At 31.7% G+C, this 22,733-nt stretch overlaps 1 protein-coding gene across 2 annotated transcripts; it reads left to right on the top strand.

The window, feature by feature from the left end:
- Nucleotides 1–8,058: 8,058 nt before the first annotated feature.
- On the top strand, nucleotides 8,059–21,589 carry LOC110631745 (BRASSINOSTEROID INSENSITIVE 1-associated receptor kinase 1). 2 transcript variants are annotated; one of them, XM_021779694.2, is made up of 11 exons: nucleotides 8,059–8,520; nucleotides 9,089–9,221; nucleotides 9,328–9,399; nucleotides 14,660–14,803; nucleotides 15,527–15,598; nucleotides 15,722–15,793; nucleotides 15,884–15,963; nucleotides 17,679–17,807; nucleotides 17,891–18,232; nucleotides 19,063–19,457; nucleotides 20,975–21,589. In XM_021779694.2, the coding sequence occupies exons 1-11, from the start codon at nucleotides 8,415–8,417 to the stop codon at nucleotides 21,287–21,289; spliced, it is 1,860 nt and encodes a 619-aa protein (XP_021635386.2). In that variant the 5' UTR covers nucleotides 8,059–8,414; the 3' UTR covers nucleotides 21,290–21,589. The 2 variants fall into 2 exon arrangements, with proteins under 2 accessions (XP_021635386.2, XP_021635385.2); XM_021779693.2 differs by having other exon boundaries at nucleotides 17,676–17,807.
- Nucleotides 21,590–22,733: the final 1,144 nt, after the last annotated feature.

Below are 22,733 nucleotides of genomic sequence, written 5' to 3'. Positions count from 1 at the left end.
AACTCTAGGTGCCAAATAACCAAAATGTCCCTCTTCGGGTTATAGTCCAACTTTTTCGGTAGCATCAATTTAATCTCTGATCCGTCGGTTCCTTTAATTTTCATGTTCATCGGTACCGATTAACTAAATTTTCTTTGACATTTTAAATGTCATTTGTATCTCAGTAGACCTTTAATTAAATCTTGAAATTATTTCTCGGGTTCCCCGCGGTCTTGGGGCCGTCAACTGTCTATGTAGTGACTTTCCAATGTGGTCACCCATTGCTGCGATTCCGGCTCGTTTAACCTAGTTACATTTCATTTCTTTTATTTCTTCTTAATTTTTCTTGTATTTTCTTCTCATGTATTTCATCATTTTATGTTTCTTCACTATCATTTAAGTGTCGTTTCAGGCATTCTGACTGTCCGAATAGACATTAGTAGTCGGAACAGTAAAATGTATGGACTACCTAAGGTGAAAGTGTTACAAATTTAGAGCTTATAAGCTGGTTTAACTAGTTTATAAGTTAAGACCTTATAAGCTAAATAAATAAATAAGCAAGGAGACCCAATTTTTCATCTTCATGCTTATAAATCTATACTTATAAGCTAGCTTAACCAAATATTTTATCATATTATTTTATTTAATTTCTAAAATTCTATCATAAATCTTATTTAAAATTATTTTTAGTTATTTTAATAATAAATATTTTTATATATTAATTTTTTACCAAATACATTAACTGTCTATTAATCACGTATAAACACTTTAACCAAATATATAACTATTTAAAATTTTAAATACTTATAAACTTAAATTAATACTTATAAGTTGATACTTATAAGTTAAACTAAATACCTTCTTACTCATTCACATTCTTAAAGGTCAACTCCATATTTTGATTTTGTGATTTGTTTTGTAGGAAAACACCACATAATAGGAATTTTAAAGTAATTAAAGGCGGATTGAAAAGAATTTAAGAATTTTTTTTCCCATTTTACGATGGTCATGTGAGATTATATAAGGGTTAGTATTAGTTGACTATTCTCGCCACTCTCACATTTTATTCTTTTTGCGTGTCATATGTATACTATTCTTCGTTGAGAAAGAAAGAGACGGAGCTGTGGTGGGGACAATTGGGAGCGTGCGTATCTGACCCGACTAGCCTGCTGCGACTTTGTGGTGATAAATTTCCCCTTTTTTTTTACAGAGAACTCTTCTTGTTTGAAAATAATATTATATTATATTATATTTTATTTAGACCTCATTTATTTTATTATTTTATATTTTTTAATATTTAAAATATTTAAAAAATAAATCAATAAAAAATATTTTTTAATTAAATAAATAAGTAATTTAAAAAAAATTAAAAAAAAGATATTTTTCATTTTCTAAACTTTATCAACTTTATTAAAATGTAAAAATACTTATATATATATATATAAATACATATTATTAATTTAATATTATAATCAAATAACAAAAAATATTTTCATAAAAAATATTTTTTAAAACATATTTTTTATAAAAAATATTTTTTATATATAAGTTATTTTCAAAAAATAAATCAAACCTTAGTCTTCTCTATTTTTTATTAATTTCTTTTCCTTTTATTCAGTAAATAATAAAAATGGAAAATATTAAACCAGTAATTTAAAGCTTAAATATTTACATCATTGAAAATTTTATAAAACTTTTATTTTTTAAAAATATATTGAAAATTTATAAAAAAAAATATTGTTCTATTCTTTGTTTTATTTGAACTTTATTGAAAATGAACGAGATTATCAAATTTAAATATATATCTCTTTTAAAAAATATGTATATATATATACTCAATTATTAAACTATAATTAAATAACTTTAATTAATTAAATTAAATGGTCTAATATCTCATAATATAATGAGCACTGAAAATTTAAATCCTGTAACTTTTGATATTTAGATTATTTTTTTTTACTTATTTTGTTGCATTAACAATTATTAGCTTAGTAATATCAAAAGTTAAGGTCTTTTTAATCTACCAAAAAAAAAGTTAAAATATTGATAATTTGCTGCCATTTCATTCCAAATTTCCAATAACAAAAATGATGGGAGGGACTTTTAAAGCATTATTACTAAATTTGGATTGAAGAAATAGGTTGAACTTTTAATAGTTTTGGTTATTTTTATGGTTGTTTGGTTTCATACAAAATAAAATAATTTTATTAAAAAAATAAAGTGATTTAATATAAACTTACAACTAATCTCATGATATTTTTGTTAAATAATTCTTTTTTGATAAAATAATTAATCACAAAAAATTTATTAATTTAACAGAAAAAACTTTCCTCACATAAAAAATCACATATAATATTTTTTTAAAATATAATATATAATATTTAATAAATCTTATACCTATTCCTATAATTTTTTAATAAAACTTTTCACATATAATTTTTTAATTAGATTTTTTTTAAAAAAAATATTTTTTTAATAAAAAACTTTAATTTTTTCGTTAAGTTAATAAATTTTTCATAAATAACTATTTTATGAAAAAATGTATCAGTTTACAAAAATCTCATAAAATAATTGTAAAATTTTATTAGATTAGTTTATTGTTGTAACAAGTTAATTTTACTTGGTAATAAAGCTAAGTAATCGTAGAATATACCAACAAAATAAATCTCACATTAATAGAATATGTAAAGTATAAATGGTTTAAATAACTTTAGGCTCAACAATTAAAATAATTTAGATTAATTATTTTGAGATATTGAAAGTTAATTGAGTTAGTTAGACTTGGGATGTAGTTAGACTTGGGGTGTTATAGTTGTAATAAAAGCCACTTTGAATCACAAAATTTATTATTTTTTTAGTTACAACATTCATTCATTGTATTAACTTGTTCTATGGGCATCAGAAAGAATACATGACTCCAAAATATAAAGAGTGCCCACTAGCCAGTTACAAGGCAAAGCATTCATAATACAAAGCTTTTCTAAGTAATTAGCTGCCGCATTAGCTTTTCTATTCATTAGCAAAAAAAGAGAAGTTGCTAAAACTAGGAATGTAAGAACAAATGGTGTCCATTGTGGCTCTGATTTCCCAGCTAACACACTCTTGCGGCTTTTTAAGAGCAGACATTAGAATGAGAAAATCAGTTTCCAAAATGAGGGATGAAACTCCCATTGAATGACCTAAGGAAATTGCTTCTAAAGCTGCACGAGCTTCTCCCACAAGCGGGGAATTACAAAAAAACTTCCTCACCAATCCATCAATTAGCTTATTAATATGGCTTTCTGACCAGAACTGCAACCATTGCTGGTAGCGTATTAGATTTCCAAGCTATACCACAATTGAATTTAAGGGTGCTCATAGGAGGTAGTTCCCATTGAGTGGGGCAATGAGAAGCTTCCACAAATGTATAAGAGATTGATTAAATAGGAGTAAACTGTTGGAGCTCCAATAAACCACTAGATATATTATGTGTATTGGCAAGTAGATCTGGATGGCAATTATCAAAATAGCTACTTACCATTAGAGAAGAGGTAAAGTTGGCTATTGCACTAACAAATCACGATACCCAATCATTTAAATCTGACTTAGCATTTGTACCTAGTAATAGTAGAATAACATCAGCCTGAATTGCAACGAGAATGTCACAAATTTAAGTGGGAGAATTATAATATCTCGTCGAGTCTCACATCAAGGGATATGGGAAGAATACTCAACTCAACTCAACTCAACTAAGCCTTTATCCCAAAAATTTGGGGTCGGCTATATGGATTCGCTTTTTCCACTCTAAACGATTTTAGGTTAAATCCTCAGAAATGTGTAATGTTTCTAAGTCATGCTGTACTACTCTCCTCCAAGTCAATTTAGGTCTACCCCTTTTTTTCTTTCTATCCTCTAGCCTAATGTGCTCTACTTGTCTAACTGGAGCCTCCGTATGTCTACGCTTCACATGACCAAACCACCTCAATCTCCCTTCTCTCAACTTATCTTCAATTGGCACCACTCCTACCTTTTCTCTAATACTTTCATTACGGACTTTATCTAGTCTAGTATGACCACTCATCCACCTTAACATTCTCATCTCTGCAACTCTTATCTTAGATGCATATGACTCTTTCAAAGGCCCAACACTCACTACCATATAGCATAGCCATCGTATGGTCATACGGTAAAATTTTCCTTTTAATTTATTGGGAATCTTACGATCACATAAAACTCCCGTGGCACGTCTCCACTTCAACCATCCGGCTTTAATCCTATGACTAACATCCTCCTCACATCCCCCATCTACTTGAAGGACTGAGCCTAGATATTTAAAGTGATTACTTTGGGACAGTGCCACTCCATTCAAACTAACTCATTCCCTATCACCAGTTTGTCCTTCACTGAACTTGAAATGCATGTATTATGTCTTCGTTCTACTTAACTTAAAACCCTTTGACTCTAGAGTACTTCTCCAAAGTTCTAGCTTCCTATTGACTCCTTCTCGTGTCTCATCTATCAGAACAATATCATCCGCAAACATCATGCACCAAGGAATACTCTCTTGTATATGTTTCGTCAGTTCATCTAAAACTAATGTAAAAGGTAAGGGCTTATGGCTGATCCTTGGTGTAATCCAATTGAGATCGGAAAATCTCTTGTGTCCCCTCCCACTGTGCGCACAATAGTAGTTGCTCCTTCATACATATCTTTCAATACTTGTATGTACTTAATAGATACCCTCTTTTGTTCTAACGCATTCCATAAGACCTCTCTTGGAACACTATCATAAGCCTTCTCCAAATCAATAAAAACCATGTGTAGATCTTTCTTCCCATCTCTATATTTCTCCATCAAGCTTCTAATGAGAAAGATCGCTTCCATAGTTGAACGACCAGGCATGAAACCAAATTGATTGAGAGAGATAGAAGTATCATGACGTAGTCGATGCTCCACAACTCTCTCCCACAACTTCATAGTATGGCTCATGAGTTTAATTCCCCTATAGTTTGAGCAACTCTGTATGTCTCCCTTTTTTTTAAAAATAGGTACTAAAATACTCTTCCTCCATTCATCAGGCATTTGGATATGGGAAGAATAAATAGTTTAAAAGACACTAATTTCAACTTTTAAAATAAGCAAAAGTTCCTTTTAAACCCTTAACAAATAAGTCAACAGTCACTTAAGCTCTAGTGAAACTAAATAAGTCACTTAAGCCCTTGAACTTTTTAAAATAGTCACTTGAGCTCTTAAAATTTAAAAAATAACTTAAGAAAGTTTAAGGGCACAACACTATTAAGGCTCAATTAAATAATTAAGAAAAAATGGTCATTCAAGCCCTTAAGAATCAGCCTGATCGTCATTTAATGCCCATTGAACTAATAAATTTAATTTCAAAATTTTAATAATAAAGTTTATATATATATATATATATATATATATATATATATATATATATTATGTTAATTTACATTGTTAATTAATAAACAAAATAATTTCATAAAATAAATGAAAATATTACTAAAAATTTATAAATAATTAATTTAAAATTTATTAAAAAAGTATATAAAAAAATTCCTTTACTTCAACCAAACACATAAAAGAATTAAATTTTTTCTTTCTTTTCTAATCAACCAAACAATAACTTTAACCTCAAAATCTCCTTAAAAAATTTATTGTTAAAAAGTACATGAATATTATTCTATATGTAAGATAAATAACAAAAACTATAAAATTATATATTTATTTCGCTACAAAAAGAATTTGGATTAGCAACCGATCTAATTAGTTGCTAATATTGAAATTGGTTACTAATCGATTTAACAACCAATTTAGCAACTGATTTAGTCGGTTACAGTGAGGCTAGTTGCAAATGGCAACCGACAACTAAATTGATTGCTAAATTAATTAAATTAGAAAAAAAAAATAATACTTTTAGTAAAAAACTAGGTTGCTAGCAGCAATTAATTTACCAACCGAAATCAGTTGTTAATAGCAACTAAAACATAATCAATTTCAAAAATTTTGGTGTCTTTAATTTTATAATTTTGTAAATATTTTATAAATCAATTGCTTTTTGCAACTAATTTAGCAACCGAAAAGTCAGTTGCTAATTTAAAAAAATTTATAAAAAAAATTAAATTTGTAAATAAAAAATAAAAAGTTCAAATAAATAAAATTTTCAAAAAAATTACCAAAATAATAAATTATTAATGAAAAATTAGTATTGCAAAATTAATATAAAAAATTATTAATAATAACTATTAACAAAAATATTAACAAAAAATAAATATAAAAAGATATTTATAACAAGAATTACTAAAAAAATTACCATATATATATATATATATATATATATATATTATAACAAAAAATTACTAAAAGTTAATACTACAAATAATTGACTAACAAAAAATATATTTGTACAAAAATTTTTATTTTATGTCTAAGAAAAACAAATTAAATAAAAAGATAAGAAAGAAGAAGATGATGATGAAAATAGATGAAAAAAGAAAAGATTGAAGAAGAAAATAGATTAAAAAGAAAAAGATGAAAAAGAAAATAAATGGAAAAAATGTGATGAAAAAAATAGACGAAAAAGAAAAAATGATAAAAAATAGGTTAGAAAAGAAAACATAATGAATAAAATAGATGAGAGTAAAAGAGATAATAAAGAAAAAAAAAAGAGCAGTAGGAAAAAAATAAGTAATGATTTATATAAACGAATTAATAATTGATTGTCAGTTGTTAATTTCTTTTAAAAAATTTTTTAAGGGAAAATTTTACAACTGATTCGCAATCAGTCGCAAAAATCAATTTCAAATCAAATAAAAAAACAAAAAAATGAATGAGAATCTTTTACTGAAAAAACCAATTACTGTTAACAATCGATTTGCAAATCGGTTTAAATAAAAAAAAAAGAAAAAAAAATTAGGCAAAAATTTTTGAAGAAAAAAATTTAGCAACCAATTTATAATGGATCGCAAAAATCGGTTGTTAATAGTAACTGATAAAGAATCAATCATAAATAATAATTAATTTTAGCAATCGATTGCAAATACCAATTACTTTTATCAATCAATCACAAAAAGATTGTTAACTTTGGAGTCAATTAAAATAATTTATTAATTTAATAACTATTTCTTAAATTGGTTGCTGTTAACAATCGATTTTTAAATCGTTTGCTATAAACAACAAATATTAGCTACTGATTTCTTATTCGGTTGCTAATAATAATCGATTTAAAGTTTTTTAAATATTGATTAGAACTGATTTAGCAATCAATTATAAATTGATTGCTAATAGTAACCGATTTTTAAATTAGTTGTTAAATTTTTAAAAGTTAACTATTTTACTAAAAAAAATTGAAATAATAAATTGGTTGCTAATAGCAATCAATTTTAGTCGGTTACAAAAATTGATTGCATAATTATTATTTTTTGTAGTTCTTTTATCTTACATATAGAATAATATTATGGTTTTTGTTATTTATCTTACATAGAAATAATATTTATATATTTTTAATGGTACTTTAAAATTTTATTAAGGAGATTTTGAGTTAAAATTTAGTGTTTGGTTGATGAGAAAAGAAAATAAAATCTGAATTCTTTTTAGTGTTTGGTTGAAGTTAATGGATTTTTTTTTATACTTTTTAACACATTTTAATTTAATTATTTGTTAAATTTTTAATAATATTTTATTTATTTTAGAGATTTTATGAAATTATTTTATTTATTTATTAACAATACAAATTAATATAATTTATTTAGAAACTTAATTACTAAAATATTAAAATTAAGTTTATTTGTTCAATAGGTATAAATGACTATCAAATTATTTCTTAAACGATTAAATGTCTATTTTTTAATTATTTAATGAAGACTTAACGGTGTTAAATTCTACTTTTTTTTTGAGCTATTTTTAAAAATCGAAGGACTTGACTTTTTTTTAAAAAAAAAAATTTAAGGATTTAAATGGCATATTTGATTTGATAAGAATTTAAGTGACTACTAACTTATTTCTCAAGAGTTTAAGTGAACCAATCCCTCCCTCCCGTGGTCGTTTTAGTAACGCTGCTTTTAAGGTATTGGCATTGACTAAGCGCCTCCTACCCAGTCCAATCCATGACCTTAATTTCCAAACCCCAGAAAAACTTTGCATAAACTCTTCCCTTTTATTACTATTATTTTTATTATTATTATTTTCAAATTTTCTCTTTTGTTTCACTCTAAACTCTCCAAATCTCACCAAACACATCTTCATATGCATTGATCCTTCTCCTCAAATTGCCCATTTGCACGATCCAGTCAAAATTTTATTGGGATTTCTCTCTTTTTACTTCTTTCTGATTGGGTCAACATAAATTTTGGTTCTCTTTATCCCAGTCAAGGGGCTTCAGAGTTAGGACTCTGTTGTTGTTATGATTACCGTATTATAAGTGTGTTTTTGAAATTAGTATGAGGATCTTAATGGAGCGAAAGATGTGGGCGATCTGGCGCTTGGCTTTTCTCCGTTTGATTTTGCTGTTTCACATTGTTTTCAGAGTTGCTGGTAATGCTGAAGGTACGTTTTTATTTTTTTATTTTATTTTATTTTATTTTATTTTATGTTTATATATATTCTTTCTTCAATCGATGTTTTGTTAAATTTTTGGTCATGGGTTTTTGATATTTGGTTCTGTTGACTTTTTGAATTCAAGGGTTTTTTTTTCTTTTCTGATTGCTTTGTCTGGAATTAGCTGTTATGAAAATCTGATACCATGTTGCCAAGAATTATTTGAGATGAGAAATCCATCTTAGGCTTTGTTGCAATGGCTTTTTGGAAATTTTCTTTAGCTTGTGAATTTTTCTTGACCTTGCGTTGGGATGATCGTTTTTTTGTGTTATTAACTAACTGCACGCTACAACTGTGTAGTTGAATTTAGTGTTCTGTTGGTGACGTTTGTGATCTTGGTACACACTCAGGCTAAGTTTTATATGTTCCCGTCGACAAGAAATATAAGTTTATGATCAGAAGATCTTCCATAGTAATCCATTTGACAATAATTAATGGATATTTGAATTATTTTTATGTTCTTGATATCTGCACTCTGCATCTGGCTCTCTTTCATTGTTTTATTTGTGTAAGACAGGCGATGCCTTGAACGCATTGAAGACCAGTCTAGCTGATCCTAACAATGTTCTACAAAGTTGGGATCCTACCCTTGTCAATCCCTGCACTTGGTTTCACGTTACATGCAATAGTGAAAATAGTGTTACCCGAGTGTAAGTTTGTATATTACCTTAAAGTTGCCATTCCTTATGATGGGTACTTCACTTTGTAATTATAACTAGCTATGATGGTTACATGCTTCTCTCTTTGTTTACTTAGTGACCTTGGAAACGCAAATCTGTCGGGTCTACTTGTTCCACAGCTTGGTCAGCTTTCAAATTTGCAATACTTGTAAGTAGTACCGTACACATGTTCAGGTTTGCTTCATTTTGGTTCTTTATGGGTCTTTGTGAATTATCATTGAAGACCTACCATGGCATAGTTTGCCTTTTTCATTGTTCTTTATGTTACTGATGATTTTAAGATAGGAACTTTCATCTTTTTCTGTTCCCACTTAAGTATGTAGTTTGCTCTGTTAAATATGGAATGAATTTTAATTCTAAGTAGATGGAATGAAAATAGGGATCATCATATGAACACATCTATTCGTAGGACAAGAATTTTCCTTGTCTTCTAAATTTCATTGGTTAGTATGTTTTGAGAGAATATATTGAGTTGCAATTAAATGATGAAGTATGAATGTTGAAAAATGAGTTGCTTCCTATTAATTAATTTACACAAAGTGCAAGAAGTTTATTCATCTATTTTAATCCATACAAGTACTATGCCTTTTTCATGGTTATTATTTCCTTCATTGTGCTTTGTCCAATATATTGTGTTATATCATTTAAATAGTAGACCAACTATATAGGAAGCAATAAACATTCTCATACAAATATAGTATTGCTTGATATTACCTAAATGATGAAATATTGTGTTGCATCATTTAAATCTTGTGAATTATGACATGCCTACATCATTAATTCTACATCATTAATTCAATTGGTAAGTACTTCTTTTTGGTACGTAGGGAAAAAACTAAAACCAAGAAGAACTCAGAAATAATTGGCAAGTACTTGCTTATACACATATAATATTGCTACCCACCCCATGGCTAGTAAGGGTTCCTTAAATGCTAATGCTATGTTTGGTGGAGAAAAGGGGAGGAAGGGGAATTGGAAAGTAAAATAAGAGAGGGAGTGAAAATAGAGAGTTATTTTCTCTCCTTCATATGGATGGAAGGGAAAGAAATGTAAAGAAGTTCATGGAAAAATTTTTAAAAGTCACAGTTTTTGCCGTAATTGTTTTGGTGCAAGTTATCAATAAGGATAAATAAATACATCTATACATTTTTCTTTTCTTTCTCTCCAATTTGGAGTAAATTTATACAAGAGAATTATTTTCCACTGACTTTCATTTCTCAAAGGAATATACTGTTTTGAGGTCCTTGAATTTTGTGTGTTTTGTTAATTGAGCTTTTAGAGTTTTATTTCTAAGCATTAAACTCTTAAAAGGACTTTTTAATTGCCATGAACTTTGCGTGAGACTAATTTAGGGCAGACAAGGAGTCAAGGCCTGTGAACGATGCATTTTTTGTCTTTTGAGCCCTTGAGTTAGGCTCCTTTTTGTATCCTAATTTTGTCTCACCTAAAGTTAATAGCATGTGTAATTCACGCATTTCATGACTTCAAAAAGTCCTTGATGTAAATTTTAATGAAAGCTTTAGGGCTAAATGTACAGCAATAAAAGTTCAAGGGCTCAGAAAAACAATAAGTTAATTGGCCTTAGGATTGTAAATTAGTCAATCACTTTGTTGACTTATATGGTTATATGCTCATGTTAATCAACTTTGTTGTGAATTGGAAGTCATGGATTCAAACCAAGAAAAAACCTTGCTTGTGTTGCAAGGGAAAGGCTTAATGTTTTACTTCCCTAATGCCTGCAATGTTTGAAGCCTTGTGCACTGGAGGATCCTTTCCAGTTGCTTATACTTGCTTTCTATGTTTGTTAAGATATGTACCATGAATAGCTAGGATATGTGTATATATAGTGATTGTGTGAATATATTTAGGTGCTAGAATTGTGGCTATAATTACGTATTTCAGTAGAGAAATTTTGAAATATAGAGAATAATTCAGAACGAGTCTTCATTAAAAATAACCAAGTGCAACGAGAATAATCATTAACAAAATTAGCAAAATAATGAAATTCCAAAGTCGTATTGACACGACTTGGACCCCAAATGTTTGAATGGACAAATTTCAAACATGGACTTAGCCCTATTATTGACTCGCTTAGGAAAGGAAACACGACTTTGTTTCCCAAGTTGACAGGACTCACATTCAAAAGAAGATAAACTAGAAAGACTAGGAACTAATTTTTGTAATTTTGCAAGACTCGGATGAACCAGACGATTGTGAAGAAGATCAGCGGAAGTGGTAGAGGCAAGAGCAACTGGAGAATTTGAAGTAGAAAGATGGTACAACCCTTGTGACTCACATCCTACTTCAATCATCTTTCTCGTACTCCGGTCCTGCACAACAACAGAGTCAGCTATAAAGGTGACAGAACAATTGAGATTTTTAGTCAATTTACTAATGGAGGTTAATTATATGGGCATTCTGGAGTGAACAAAACTGTGATTAAAGGAATAGATGAAAAGATTTTTACTTCTTCTATGACCTTAACTAAAGTTTATGAACCATTAGCCAAAGTAACTTTAGACAAAACTGGAGGAGAAACTAAAGATGAGAAAAGACTTTTGTTACTAGATATATGATTAGAAGTACCAGAGTCTAGGATCCATGGACCAGCGAGCGAAGACTGTGTCAGACAAGCAAAGGAATTACCAGAATGAGCATTGCTAGAAGATTGCTGTTTGGCTGTTTGACATTGCAAATACTCCTTGTAATCAGCTCCAGTTAATAGGATAGAATCTGACACCTGATCCTTTCCATCAGGTAATGGAAAAATACCATTTTCACCGGATTGAGCCATATGAGTAGTTGATCGGCCCACATTATTTGACTGAATGGGGCGTGGTGTTCGACCATGAAGGGCCCAACAAGTGTCTCGAGTGTGATTACTCTTATCACAATAAGTGTAATGGAGTCTTTTACCCTTGCCTCTCTGATAAGTACCCTGTCACGGTTGGTTTCCACTTTGTGCAGCTAAAATTGAAGATTCAATTCCGGAGAAATTATTCTTATTGAGTGAGATGCATAGAAGCTTGGTAGACACATCCTCTAGAGTGGGAATAATCGGACTAGTTAATATCTGGTCTCTAACAGAATTAAGGTCAGGTCTTAGCTCAATCAATGCCAAAACCATGAAGAACCTGTCCCGCTGTTGCTCACAAATATTATCAGTACATGGCATGATAGAATTAAATTCATCTTTCAGTGATTTCACCTGTCCCAAATAACTAGACATATCTTGTTGATTTTGCTGTAGATGAACCATATCCGATACTATCTTATAAATACGCAGCACATTATTTGTATATAAGGTTTTCGCCTTAGTCCAGACTTTGCAACAGGTTTTACAAGACTGAAAAATATTAAGTAATTTTGGGTCTAGAGAATGCTACAAGAGACTACATAATTGAGCATCACTCTTAGTCCAATTAGCTCTATTTGTTAAAGCTATATCTATGGTATTTTTAACCAAGTGGTCATCATACCCCTGCCCCATAAACCATAATTCCCCTGATGCAGACTAAGGCATATAATTTTGACTTCCTACTAATTTAATAGTAGTAATAGCTGGTGAATTACCAATGGAAGAAAATATGGGTTTGAAAATCTCAGAACCTGTGTTGGAGGCTGTATTGGAGGACTCCTCAATCTCAGACATGTTGGCAAGAGAAGCACACTGAAATATTGCTCAGAAATACGTCAGAAAAGCCTATTGTATGAAGGGGTAGTGACAAAAAAGTGAGAAACAGGTGATGGGACTAGCGTGGTTGAGGTCACCTGAGGTCGATCCTGGGCTGGGTAATCCACTAGGCTAGGTTGTGACAGCCATGGACTCCCAGAAAGTGAGCGGAAAAAGAGGAAAAGTTCCTCCATGTGAGGACTTTGTTTCAGATTTCAAATCAGACCCACCGAGGGCTCTGATACCATGTGAGAAAATAGAACAGAAGAAGAATATTGAGAATGATTGAAGAGCTTGATTATTCCTTCAAGCCAATGGTGTCAATTTATAATCTGTACAGGACAACTAAATAGGAAATATAATCCTAATTAAATACGTAATTATAGCCACGATTCTAGCACCTAAATATATTCACATAATCATTACAGATACACATATCTTAGCTATTTATGGTGCATGTCTTAACAATGTTCAAATTCAAAGTGCGCCATTTTGTTCACAAGTATTGTCTATAGTTACCAGATTGCTCACCCCTCAGGAATCGCAATTTGTTTCGTGCATTCCAAATTGTGGGACATTTGCATTCCAAATCACTAGGGGATGTGATTTTGGTTGCCAAAATAGAGGTTCCGGTGAGAATGAAAAGAAGAAAGGAAGGAAGAAAGATAAAAAGATATGCACATGTGTAGTAGCAGCAGGCATAAGAAGAAGAAGAAGAAAAATAAGAAGAAAGGTTACAACATCGAAAGAAGAAGAAGAAGGATGTTTTGAAAGACTAAATTACTAAAAGTGGGGTAGGTGGACATAAATATAAAGTGGGACTTGTGAATTTACTTATTAGTGGGTTATATGGGTTAGGTGGCAGTGCAATCTTGGTCTTGGGAGTGCTTTATTACTTTATTAATAGAAAATTATAATTGTTTAGATAATATAAACATTATTAACTATTAATCATATTTTTAATTATTTAAGATTATATTAGTTTAATAATGGTAATTAACTAACTTTGAAATTTTATAAAAAAAATGTATATTATGTTAAAAAAAATTATATTATGTTAAAAAAATTATCAAATTAAATTAATATTTTTAATTGTTTATAAATAGATTATGTTAAATAAAATTAAAAATAAATTATCAAATAAATATAATTTGCATGCCCCAAATCGAATTGGCAAATCAAATAAACATATTGCAAATCGAATTAGCATAACAATTAAGCCTACTCCTGCGTACCCTATATTTCATCAAGTGGCCTACTACGTACCTGTGGGATGACTCGACAGTACCACGTTCTAGGCGACTATGGTATTGTCTTTAAGTGTGTGCCTGTCTTAATGTGTTTGAATATATTTGAATGATCTGATTTTGTATGCTTACCAATTGAAGCATAAAGATGATGCTTATAAAAGGTATGCTCACGATAATTGTATGTGCATGTGATCACGTGTGTATGCAGGTCTAAATGTGTGCTTGTGTGTCCCAGTGCCTGGACTATATTTCTTTCTCCTTTCTCTCTTTTGTCTATACCACTCTCTACTTATGAATGTGTTCAGATTTTGCATGTGTAAGAAGTTTGAGGCAACATTGTATTTTTATATCTGTGTACATGTATTTTGAATGATGAATAATGTGAACCAAATATAATTTTATATTATTTGTAATGTCATTATACTCAACTATTTCTTCTTTTTTTCGTCTTTCAATTAACAGTGCTAAATCAAATTCTTATACAGGGAACTTTATAGTAATAAGATAAGTGGAAAACTTCCAGAGGAGCTTGGGAATTTGACAAGCTTGGTGAGCTTGGATCTTTACTTGAACAACTTAAATGGCCCAATTCCAGTGACATTGGGCAAGCTTCAAAGACTTCGTTTCCTGTACGAATATGCATCTCTTCTCTGCTTTTATGTAATTAGCACATTTATGTGGCTTGTACTGTATCATTATATTTTTACCTATTTTTGTGTCTATTGAAAAGGCTTGTCTTCCAAACAATTATTGATTATGAGTGATATTTTGGTTATATATATATATATATATATATATATATATATATATAATTAAAAGTTTTTTTTTTCCATTTCATCTCACAAAAGACGAAAAATAAGAAAAAGGGGGGGGGGGGGGGGGGGGGTGGTTGTGTGTGAAATAATGGATGTCTAAACTGCAAATGTTGTGTAATGCTTTTCAATAACTAATTTACTTACAGGGTTTGTTAATAGTTGATGTACCTACCTTGATACATTTTGCTATTAATAACTACTTTTTCCTTGTGGAAATCTTTGGCAGTATTATGGACTTTTCACATCTAATAGATCATAAATTTATTATGTGTAATAAACTCAACTCAACTCAACTAAACGTTTATCTCAAAAATTTGGGGTTGGCTATATGGATTCGCTTTCTCTACTCTAAACGATTTTGGGTTACATCCTCAGAAATGTGTAATGCTTCTAGGTCATGTTGTACTACTCTCCTCCAAGTCAATTTAGGTCAATCCCTTTTTTTCTTTCTATGCTCTAACCTAATGTGCTTTATTATGTGTCATAAACAAGATCATAATTATTTTGAAAATGATTTCTCTCTTTTCTGTGAAATAGGCGTCTCAACAACAACACCTTGTCAGGAACGATTCCTATGAATTTGACTACCATTGGAACCTTGCAAGTCCTGTAAGTAGTATTATGCTGATTTCGTTATTTTTATGATCAATGAATTGGTATTTTGTCTTATATGTTAAACATATCTCCACCATATATTGTTTTAATAGCATTATATTGGCATGTGAAATGCAGGGATCTTTCAAACAACAGACTTACAGGAGATATTCCTGTCAATGGCTCCTTTTCTTTGTTCACTCCCATCAGGTTTATCTCAAGTAGTTCTGCTTCTCAGTATCAATTTAATGGATTCAGGTGACCAAAGACATGCTTACTAATGACTGCATTTCTTTGCAGTTTTAACAATAATCTATTTAACAAGCTTCCAGTTTCCCCTCCTCCTCCATTGACTCCATCGACGCCTTCTCCTTCTAATGGTTGGTGTTGATATCTGCATTTTATTCTTGGTGTTGTTGACTGCAAGTTGTAATTGAGATTGGACCATTTTCTCATTTTCCTAGATCTTGTTTAAATATTTTCTTATTTACTTTGTTTTACTATGATAGTGTTCCAAGAAATGTCTTATGGAATGTGTTAGAACAAAAGAGCGTATCTATTAGGTACATACAAGTGTTGAAAGATATGTATGAAGGAGCAACTATTATTGTGCGTACGGTGGGAGGGGACACAAGAGATTTTCCGATCTCAATTGGATTACACCAAGGATCAGTCATAAGCTCTTACCTTTTTACATTAGTTTTAGATGAATTTTTTACATTAGTTTTAGATGAATTGACGAAACATATACAAGAGAGTATTCCTTGGTGCATGATGTTTGCGGATGATATTGTTCTGATAGATGAGATACGAGAAGGAGTCAATAGAAAGCTAGAGTTTTGGAGAAGTGTTCTAGAGTCAAAGGGTTTTAAGTTAAGTAGAACGAAGACAGAATACATGCATTGCAAGTTCAGTGAAGGCCAAACTGGTGATAGGGAAGGAGTTAGTTTGAATGGAGTGGTACTGTCCCAAAGTAATCACTTTAAATATCTAGACTCAGTCCTTCAAGTAGATGGGGGATGTGAGGAGGATGTTAGTCATAGGATTAAAGCCGGATGGTTGAAGTGGAGACGTGCCACGGGAGTTTTATGTGATCGTAAGATTCCCAATAAGTTGAAAGGAAAATTTTACCGTACAGCCATACGACCGGCTATGTTATATGGTAGTGAGTGTTGGGCACTGAAAGAGTCGTATGCGTCTAAGATAAGAGTTGCAGAGATGAAAATGTTAAGGTGGATGACTGGCCATACTAGACTAGATAAAGTCCGTAATGAGAGTATTAGAAAAAAGGTAGGAGTGGTGCCAATTGAAGATAAGTTGAGAGAAGGGAGATTGAGGTGGTTTGGTCATGTGAAGCGTAGACATACGGAGGCTCCAGTTAGACAAGTAGAGCACATTAGGTTAAACGATAGAAAGAAAAAAAGGGGTAGACCTAAATTGACTTGGAGGAGAGTAGTACAACATAACCTAGAAGCATTATACATTTCTGAGGATTTAACCCAAAATCGTTTAGAGTGGAGAAAGCGAATCCATATAGCCGACCTCAAATTTTTTGGATAAAGGCTTAGTTGAGTTGAGTTGAGTACTTTGTTTTAGTATTCAGTTGGAAGTTGGAATTCTATTTGCATATTTAATGATGCCATTTATGTCTGTAACATAGCTTTAATTCACATTTTATTTAATTTTTCAACTTTTCTCTGAATTCGAAATTAATAAAAGGGTGAATAAAGTTCATGTTCCATTAGATTTTTGGAATTAATTATCAGATTGATTTCCATTTTTTACCCAAACTTTGAGGTTGGGTCATTTAGCTTTCAACACTTAACTTTGGAACTTGATTTTTTCTATTGGGCTGACCTTTTTCTTTTTTCTATTAACTAAATTTTGGTCCTTCAATTTCAGTCAGTTTTTAGACCGAGGACTTATAAATTAGGATCTGAATTCTCACACTAGAGTTACATCTTACTGTAAAATTTAGTGAATTGTTTCATTTAACTATAGGTATTTCTCTAGTAGAAAATGCTGATTTTTATGTTTGTCACCAGCTAATAATATAAATTTGGTGTACTGCACTTATGAAATATCATTCCAGCAGGTAACAGTGCTACCGGTGCTATTGCTGGGGGGGTTGCTGCTGGAGCTGCTCTGCTGTTTGCTGCCCCTGCCATAGCTCTTGCATATTGGAGACGAAGAAGACCACAGGATCATTTCTTTGATGTACCTGGTTAGTGTTTTTATGAAGTAGATATTTTGATTAACCACAGAGTTGCTTTTGTACGATTGATTTTCACTTGCATTTCTTTACAGCTGAAGAGGACCCAGAGGTCCATCTTGGACAGCTTAAAAGGTTTTCTCTGCGTGAACTGCAAGTTGCATCAGATAATTTTAGCAACAAAAACATTTTGGGTAGGGGTGGATTTGGAAAGGTTTATAAAGGACGCTTAGCTGATGGTTCCCTGGTGGCAATAAAAAGACTAAAAGAGGAGCGTACACAGGGTGGAGAGCTGCAGTTCCAAACAGAAGTAGAAATGATCAGCATGGCTGTACATAGGAATTTGCTTCGCCTACGTGGTTTTTGCATGACACCTACAGAACGATTGCTTGTCTATCCATTCATGGTCAATGGTAGTGTAGCTTCTTGTTTAAGAGGTAAGTTTTTGGCTTGTCCTTTGAGGTTTATTTATATCCACTTTTTGGTGGGATAGCAAAGATAAAGTGGGTTTATATAACCCTCGACCCTAACTGCTAAATAACTTGGGTTACCCATTTTGGGTCCAGTGGTTTAGGGCCTTAAAGTTATTTGGGTCAGTTGGATCAAGGTGTTACAGTTGGTATTAGAAACACCCTGGGTCAGAAAATTGTGCGGCGCTAGTGGGCTACGAGGAAAGGGCTACCCATGGTTAGAGACGAGGTGGAGCCACTCGAGACACTAGTGAACCACAATACCCGAGTGTTTGGTCCTGGCTTAACAATTGATCTCAGAAATTAGCACAACATCAGCATGGGTTGTGATGAGGACGTCGCAAAAATTAGTGGGAGAGATTGTAATGTCCTACATCAGTGGGATAGGAAAGACAAGGTGGGTTTATATAACCCTTGACCCTAACTACTAAATAACTTGTGTTAACTATTTTGGATCCAGTAATTTAGGGCCTCCAAATTATTTGGGTCAAGTTGGATCAGGGTGTTACAATTTGGTTACAACTTGATGATTCATAAGTGACATCAACTCCAGATTCATTTTAGAACTAGTTTGTTTGTGGTTCAATTAACATATGAATTAGCTATTAGAAATCCAACTTTTTTGGATTGGACTTGGCAAGCCTGTATTATAATTTATGCATATGACTGTTTGGAAGTTAGAACAGGATTTAATGTTTGGAAACTAGCTCTATTTTCATACTAACTTTAAAAGTTTGTGAACACTCAAAGCCCTCTTTTAATTGAATGCTCACAATTTAATTGATTTGTCATCATAGAGCGTCAGGAGTCACAACCCCCACTTGATTGGCCGATAAGGAGGCGAATTGCATTAGGTGCTGCACGGGGACTGGCTTATTTGCATGATCATTGTGATCCTAAGATTATTCACCGTGACGTCAAAGCTGCAAATATATTGTTGGATGAAGAATTTGAAGCAGTTGTTGGAGACTTTGGGTTGGCTAAACTCATGGACTACAAAGACACTCATGTTACCACTGCAGTGCGTGGCACAATTGGACATATAGCACCTGAGTACCTATCGACTGGAAAGTCTTCTGAGAAGACTGATGTTTTTGGGTATGGTGTTATGCTTCTTGAACTGATCACTGGACAGAGGGCTTTCGATCTTGCTCGCCTTGCAAATGATGATGATGTGATGTTGCTTGATTGGGTATGTATTTACTGCCTTTGCCTTGTGGGTTTATATGTTATCATCATTATCTGTTTGTTTTGGCTCCAAATGAATAAAAATAAATAGGAATATCACGTTCTAAAATGACTTACACCAGATATTAAAGGTGATGCATTGTCTAACATTCCCAGGATTGTTAAAAGAATGCAATGATTATGATAATTTATAGGTGATGAAACATTTTCATGATAAGAAAAGTTTCATTTTGACTGATGTATATATTAATTTTATTACTGTTAATAGTTAAATCTCCTTTCTTATCAGCTCCGTAGCCAGAGGATTTCTTTATAATAATTGAGGATACTCTAGCGTGATACCAGTTCTCATTCATTGTAGCATGCCTTCTTATGATTTTTGGGTTTTCAGATGCTGCTAATGAGATAGGAATTAGTATGCATTTTGGACGGGAATGTGCCTAGGTCTTACTGCGTGTTTGGCTTTAGCCTGTGGTTGAAACATAATATAGAAGTGTGGTTGTGTCTGCTAATACGTAGAACAGAGACATATTTTTGCATTGTGACAGTTGTCAAAAGGCTCATTGCCACTATAATTCTAATAGAGGACAAAAGAATAGCAGTAATGGGGACTGGACACAGATGACAGGAAATAACTTCTTAACCCTGGTTTCTCCGTAGGAGTTATAAGCAATGGCCTAAAGATCTCTACAATGCAATCAGCCTGCCAAGGATGCAGGCCTCTTATAAAGGCAACAATCAGCAGATAAATCAGGGACATGCCAGGGGATGGAAGCTAACTGCCCTAGCAATTGACTTCTACATTTGCGTGATGCCAAATACTTTAGCATGGTAACTGCCTTGGAGTGGGCATATGCTACATCTGTTGCTGCAGCTGTGGGCCTTTGGCAAACTGCTCAGCTACTTGTCAACCTAAATGTTGTCAACTGTTTGGCCCATTTGCTTGTCCAACTATTGACCCCTGGCAGGTCTACACATGCCCATGCATGGGCCTACTACCTACAGACCAGTCTTGGTCACCGAGCATCCACATTAGGCCATGACAGCCCAAGTTCTGTCCATTCCAATATCACTAGTACCCGCATTAGTGGGCCACTTATTGTCATACTAGCAGCTTGCCTTGGGCATGCCATCAAGTAGCTAGCATTGGTGCTAGGTGCCAATTGCCAACTCTTACCTGCATCATCAAGCTTATAGGGAAGACAGCAATCTGAACAGAGTAGTGTAGCTCTGTTGAGTTCTATTCTTATGAATTATTTGTCGAATGTTGTATGCATGATCACTTTTCTGGTTTCAGCAGTTGCCCTAAATTATGGGTGAGCAACAATTAAAGCTCTGCCCACTAGCAGGCCATCCATTTGTTCAGCCCTTGTTTAATAACCGGTCATTTGCTGTTTCTAAATGCAACATATTTATAATTTGGCTGCCATGATATGGTCTAACAAATTTCTAGATGCAACATATTTGTTACTTGGGTAACATGACCTTTGAACTGCTTTTACATCATTTCTGACATTTCAGGTGAAAGGGCTTTTAAAAGAGAAGAGGTTGGAGACGTTGGTCGATTCTGATCTGCAGGGCAATTATGTTAATGATGAGGTGGAGCAGCTGATCCAAGTGGCTTTGCTGTGCACACAAAGTTCCCCAATGGAAAGACCCAAGATGTCCGAAGTGGTTAGAATGTTGGAAGGTGATGGATTGGCAGAAAGATGGGAGGAGTGGCAGAAAGAGGAGATGTTCCGCCAAGAATTTAACCACACCCACCACCCAAACACAAACTGGATCGTTGATTCTACTTCCCACATCCCTCCTGATGAGTTATCTGGTCCTAGATGATCCCATGCATTTCAGTGTATACATGAAAGTCTAATGGAGGCTTATTTTGTGTAAAGTGATATTTACACATTTGTGCATATAGTTTTTCTTTTTGGTTTTTTTAACCCCTTATTTTCATTGTCTAGTTTATATAAGGTTGGAATTGATCAATTATCCTGTAATTTCTGTAGGGCGTTTTGAAAGTTGCAGGTGCTAGCAAACACGGCTGGAAAGGCCATGGAAGCACCTACCATATAATTTTTATGTATTCAAATATTAGTGGAGATTGTTACACAAATAAATGCATTTATATTTTTTTCATTGTTATGAGATTTGATCAATTTCATATTAGTTTTCTGTATGTTAAATAGAAAAAAAAGAAACAATAATAATACATCTTTTCTTTGATTAAGGGTAAGGTTTAACTAGTTGCTTTATGGTTGAATACAAAATGATAAAATTTGCTTTCTTTTTTTAAATCCTAGTCGGTACTCTGATTTGTTTGAAGGAACTATCTTTTCCGATTGAGAGACATAAATAGAGGTACTAAATTTGAAGGTTGATTTTTGCAGCATTTGTTTCATTTCAATTTTTTATTAAAAAATTTTTAAACTTTAATTTGTTTACAAAAATCTTTAATAGTAGATTTTCAGATTAAAAAATTTCATGTGACATCTATAAATGTAACTTCAATACTCTCTAGTGAAGGCTAATCTTCCTCTTTATGATAGGTTCAAATGTGATTGAAATGGTTGGCATTTTTAAATATAAGAGAAAATAAAGTAAAAAAGATAATTTTATTATTTTTTAACTCGTAAAAGTTATTATAACATATAAGAGATTTTTATAAAATAAAATTAAAATTTAAAGAATTTTTAGTAATAAATTAAAATTAAGAAATAAAAGTAAAACACGGGATAAAATATTAACTATAAAAATAAAAATTTACTGAATATGAGTGAAGGAAAATGCATTCTATTTGCAAACTTCCAAATCCTATCCAAAGTCTTGAATGGACAATGATACAAAGTTTTATGGTTTGTTATGTTCTAGGGGATGTTGGCGGTATGGCTGTAATTTCACATAAAGAAGATTCGTGTAATTTTTTTTTTTTCATTTCTTATAATATCAACCCTATGATGGTCAAAAGCATGCTCAATATATAAGAGAAACCACAAATTTTGTATCAATTCTTTTTAAAATTTTGCAATTAAATGATCATTTCTTGATAAAGAGATTTTTTTGATAAAAAGGAATTGAATTTACTGCAAACTTTCAACAGAAATAATTTATGGTAGAAGGAAATTGACTTTGATCATGGCCCTAATGCTAATTAATTCATATATTAATTAATTTAATTTTTAATTGAATTAAAAATTTTTCAATAAAATTTTATTTTTAATAGTACAAAATTTAAATTTAAATAGAAAATCAATTTAATCGACAAATTAAAGATTTTGTAAAT

The sequence above is a fragment of the Hevea brasiliensis genome, chromosome 1, assembly GCF_030052815.1.
Source record: "Hevea brasiliensis isolate MT/VB/25A 57/8 chromosome 1, ASM3005281v1, whole genome shotgun sequence".
In the NCBI taxonomy this organism is placed as follows: Eukaryota; Viridiplantae; Streptophyta; class Magnoliopsida; order Malpighiales; family Euphorbiaceae; genus Hevea; species Hevea brasiliensis.
The sequence above is the reverse complement of the archived record's forward strand: the minus strand, read 5'-3'. Positions and strand labels throughout refer to the sequence as shown.

Bases quoted from the DNA above. Each gene is read 5' to 3' on its own strand.
- LOC110631745 (XM_021779693.2), top strand. From the start codon at position 8,415: ATGAGGATCTTAATGGAGCGAAAGATGTGGGCGATCTGGCGCTTGGCT. The intron at 9,222-9,327 runs GTAAGTTTGTAT...TTGTTTACTTAG, and splicing joins GAAAATAGTGTTACCCGAGT to TGACCTTGGAAACGCAAATC. The intron at 15,599-15,721 runs GTAAGTAGTATT...TGTGAAATGCAG, and splicing joins ATTGGAACCTTGCAAGTCCT to GGATCTTTCAAACAACAGAC.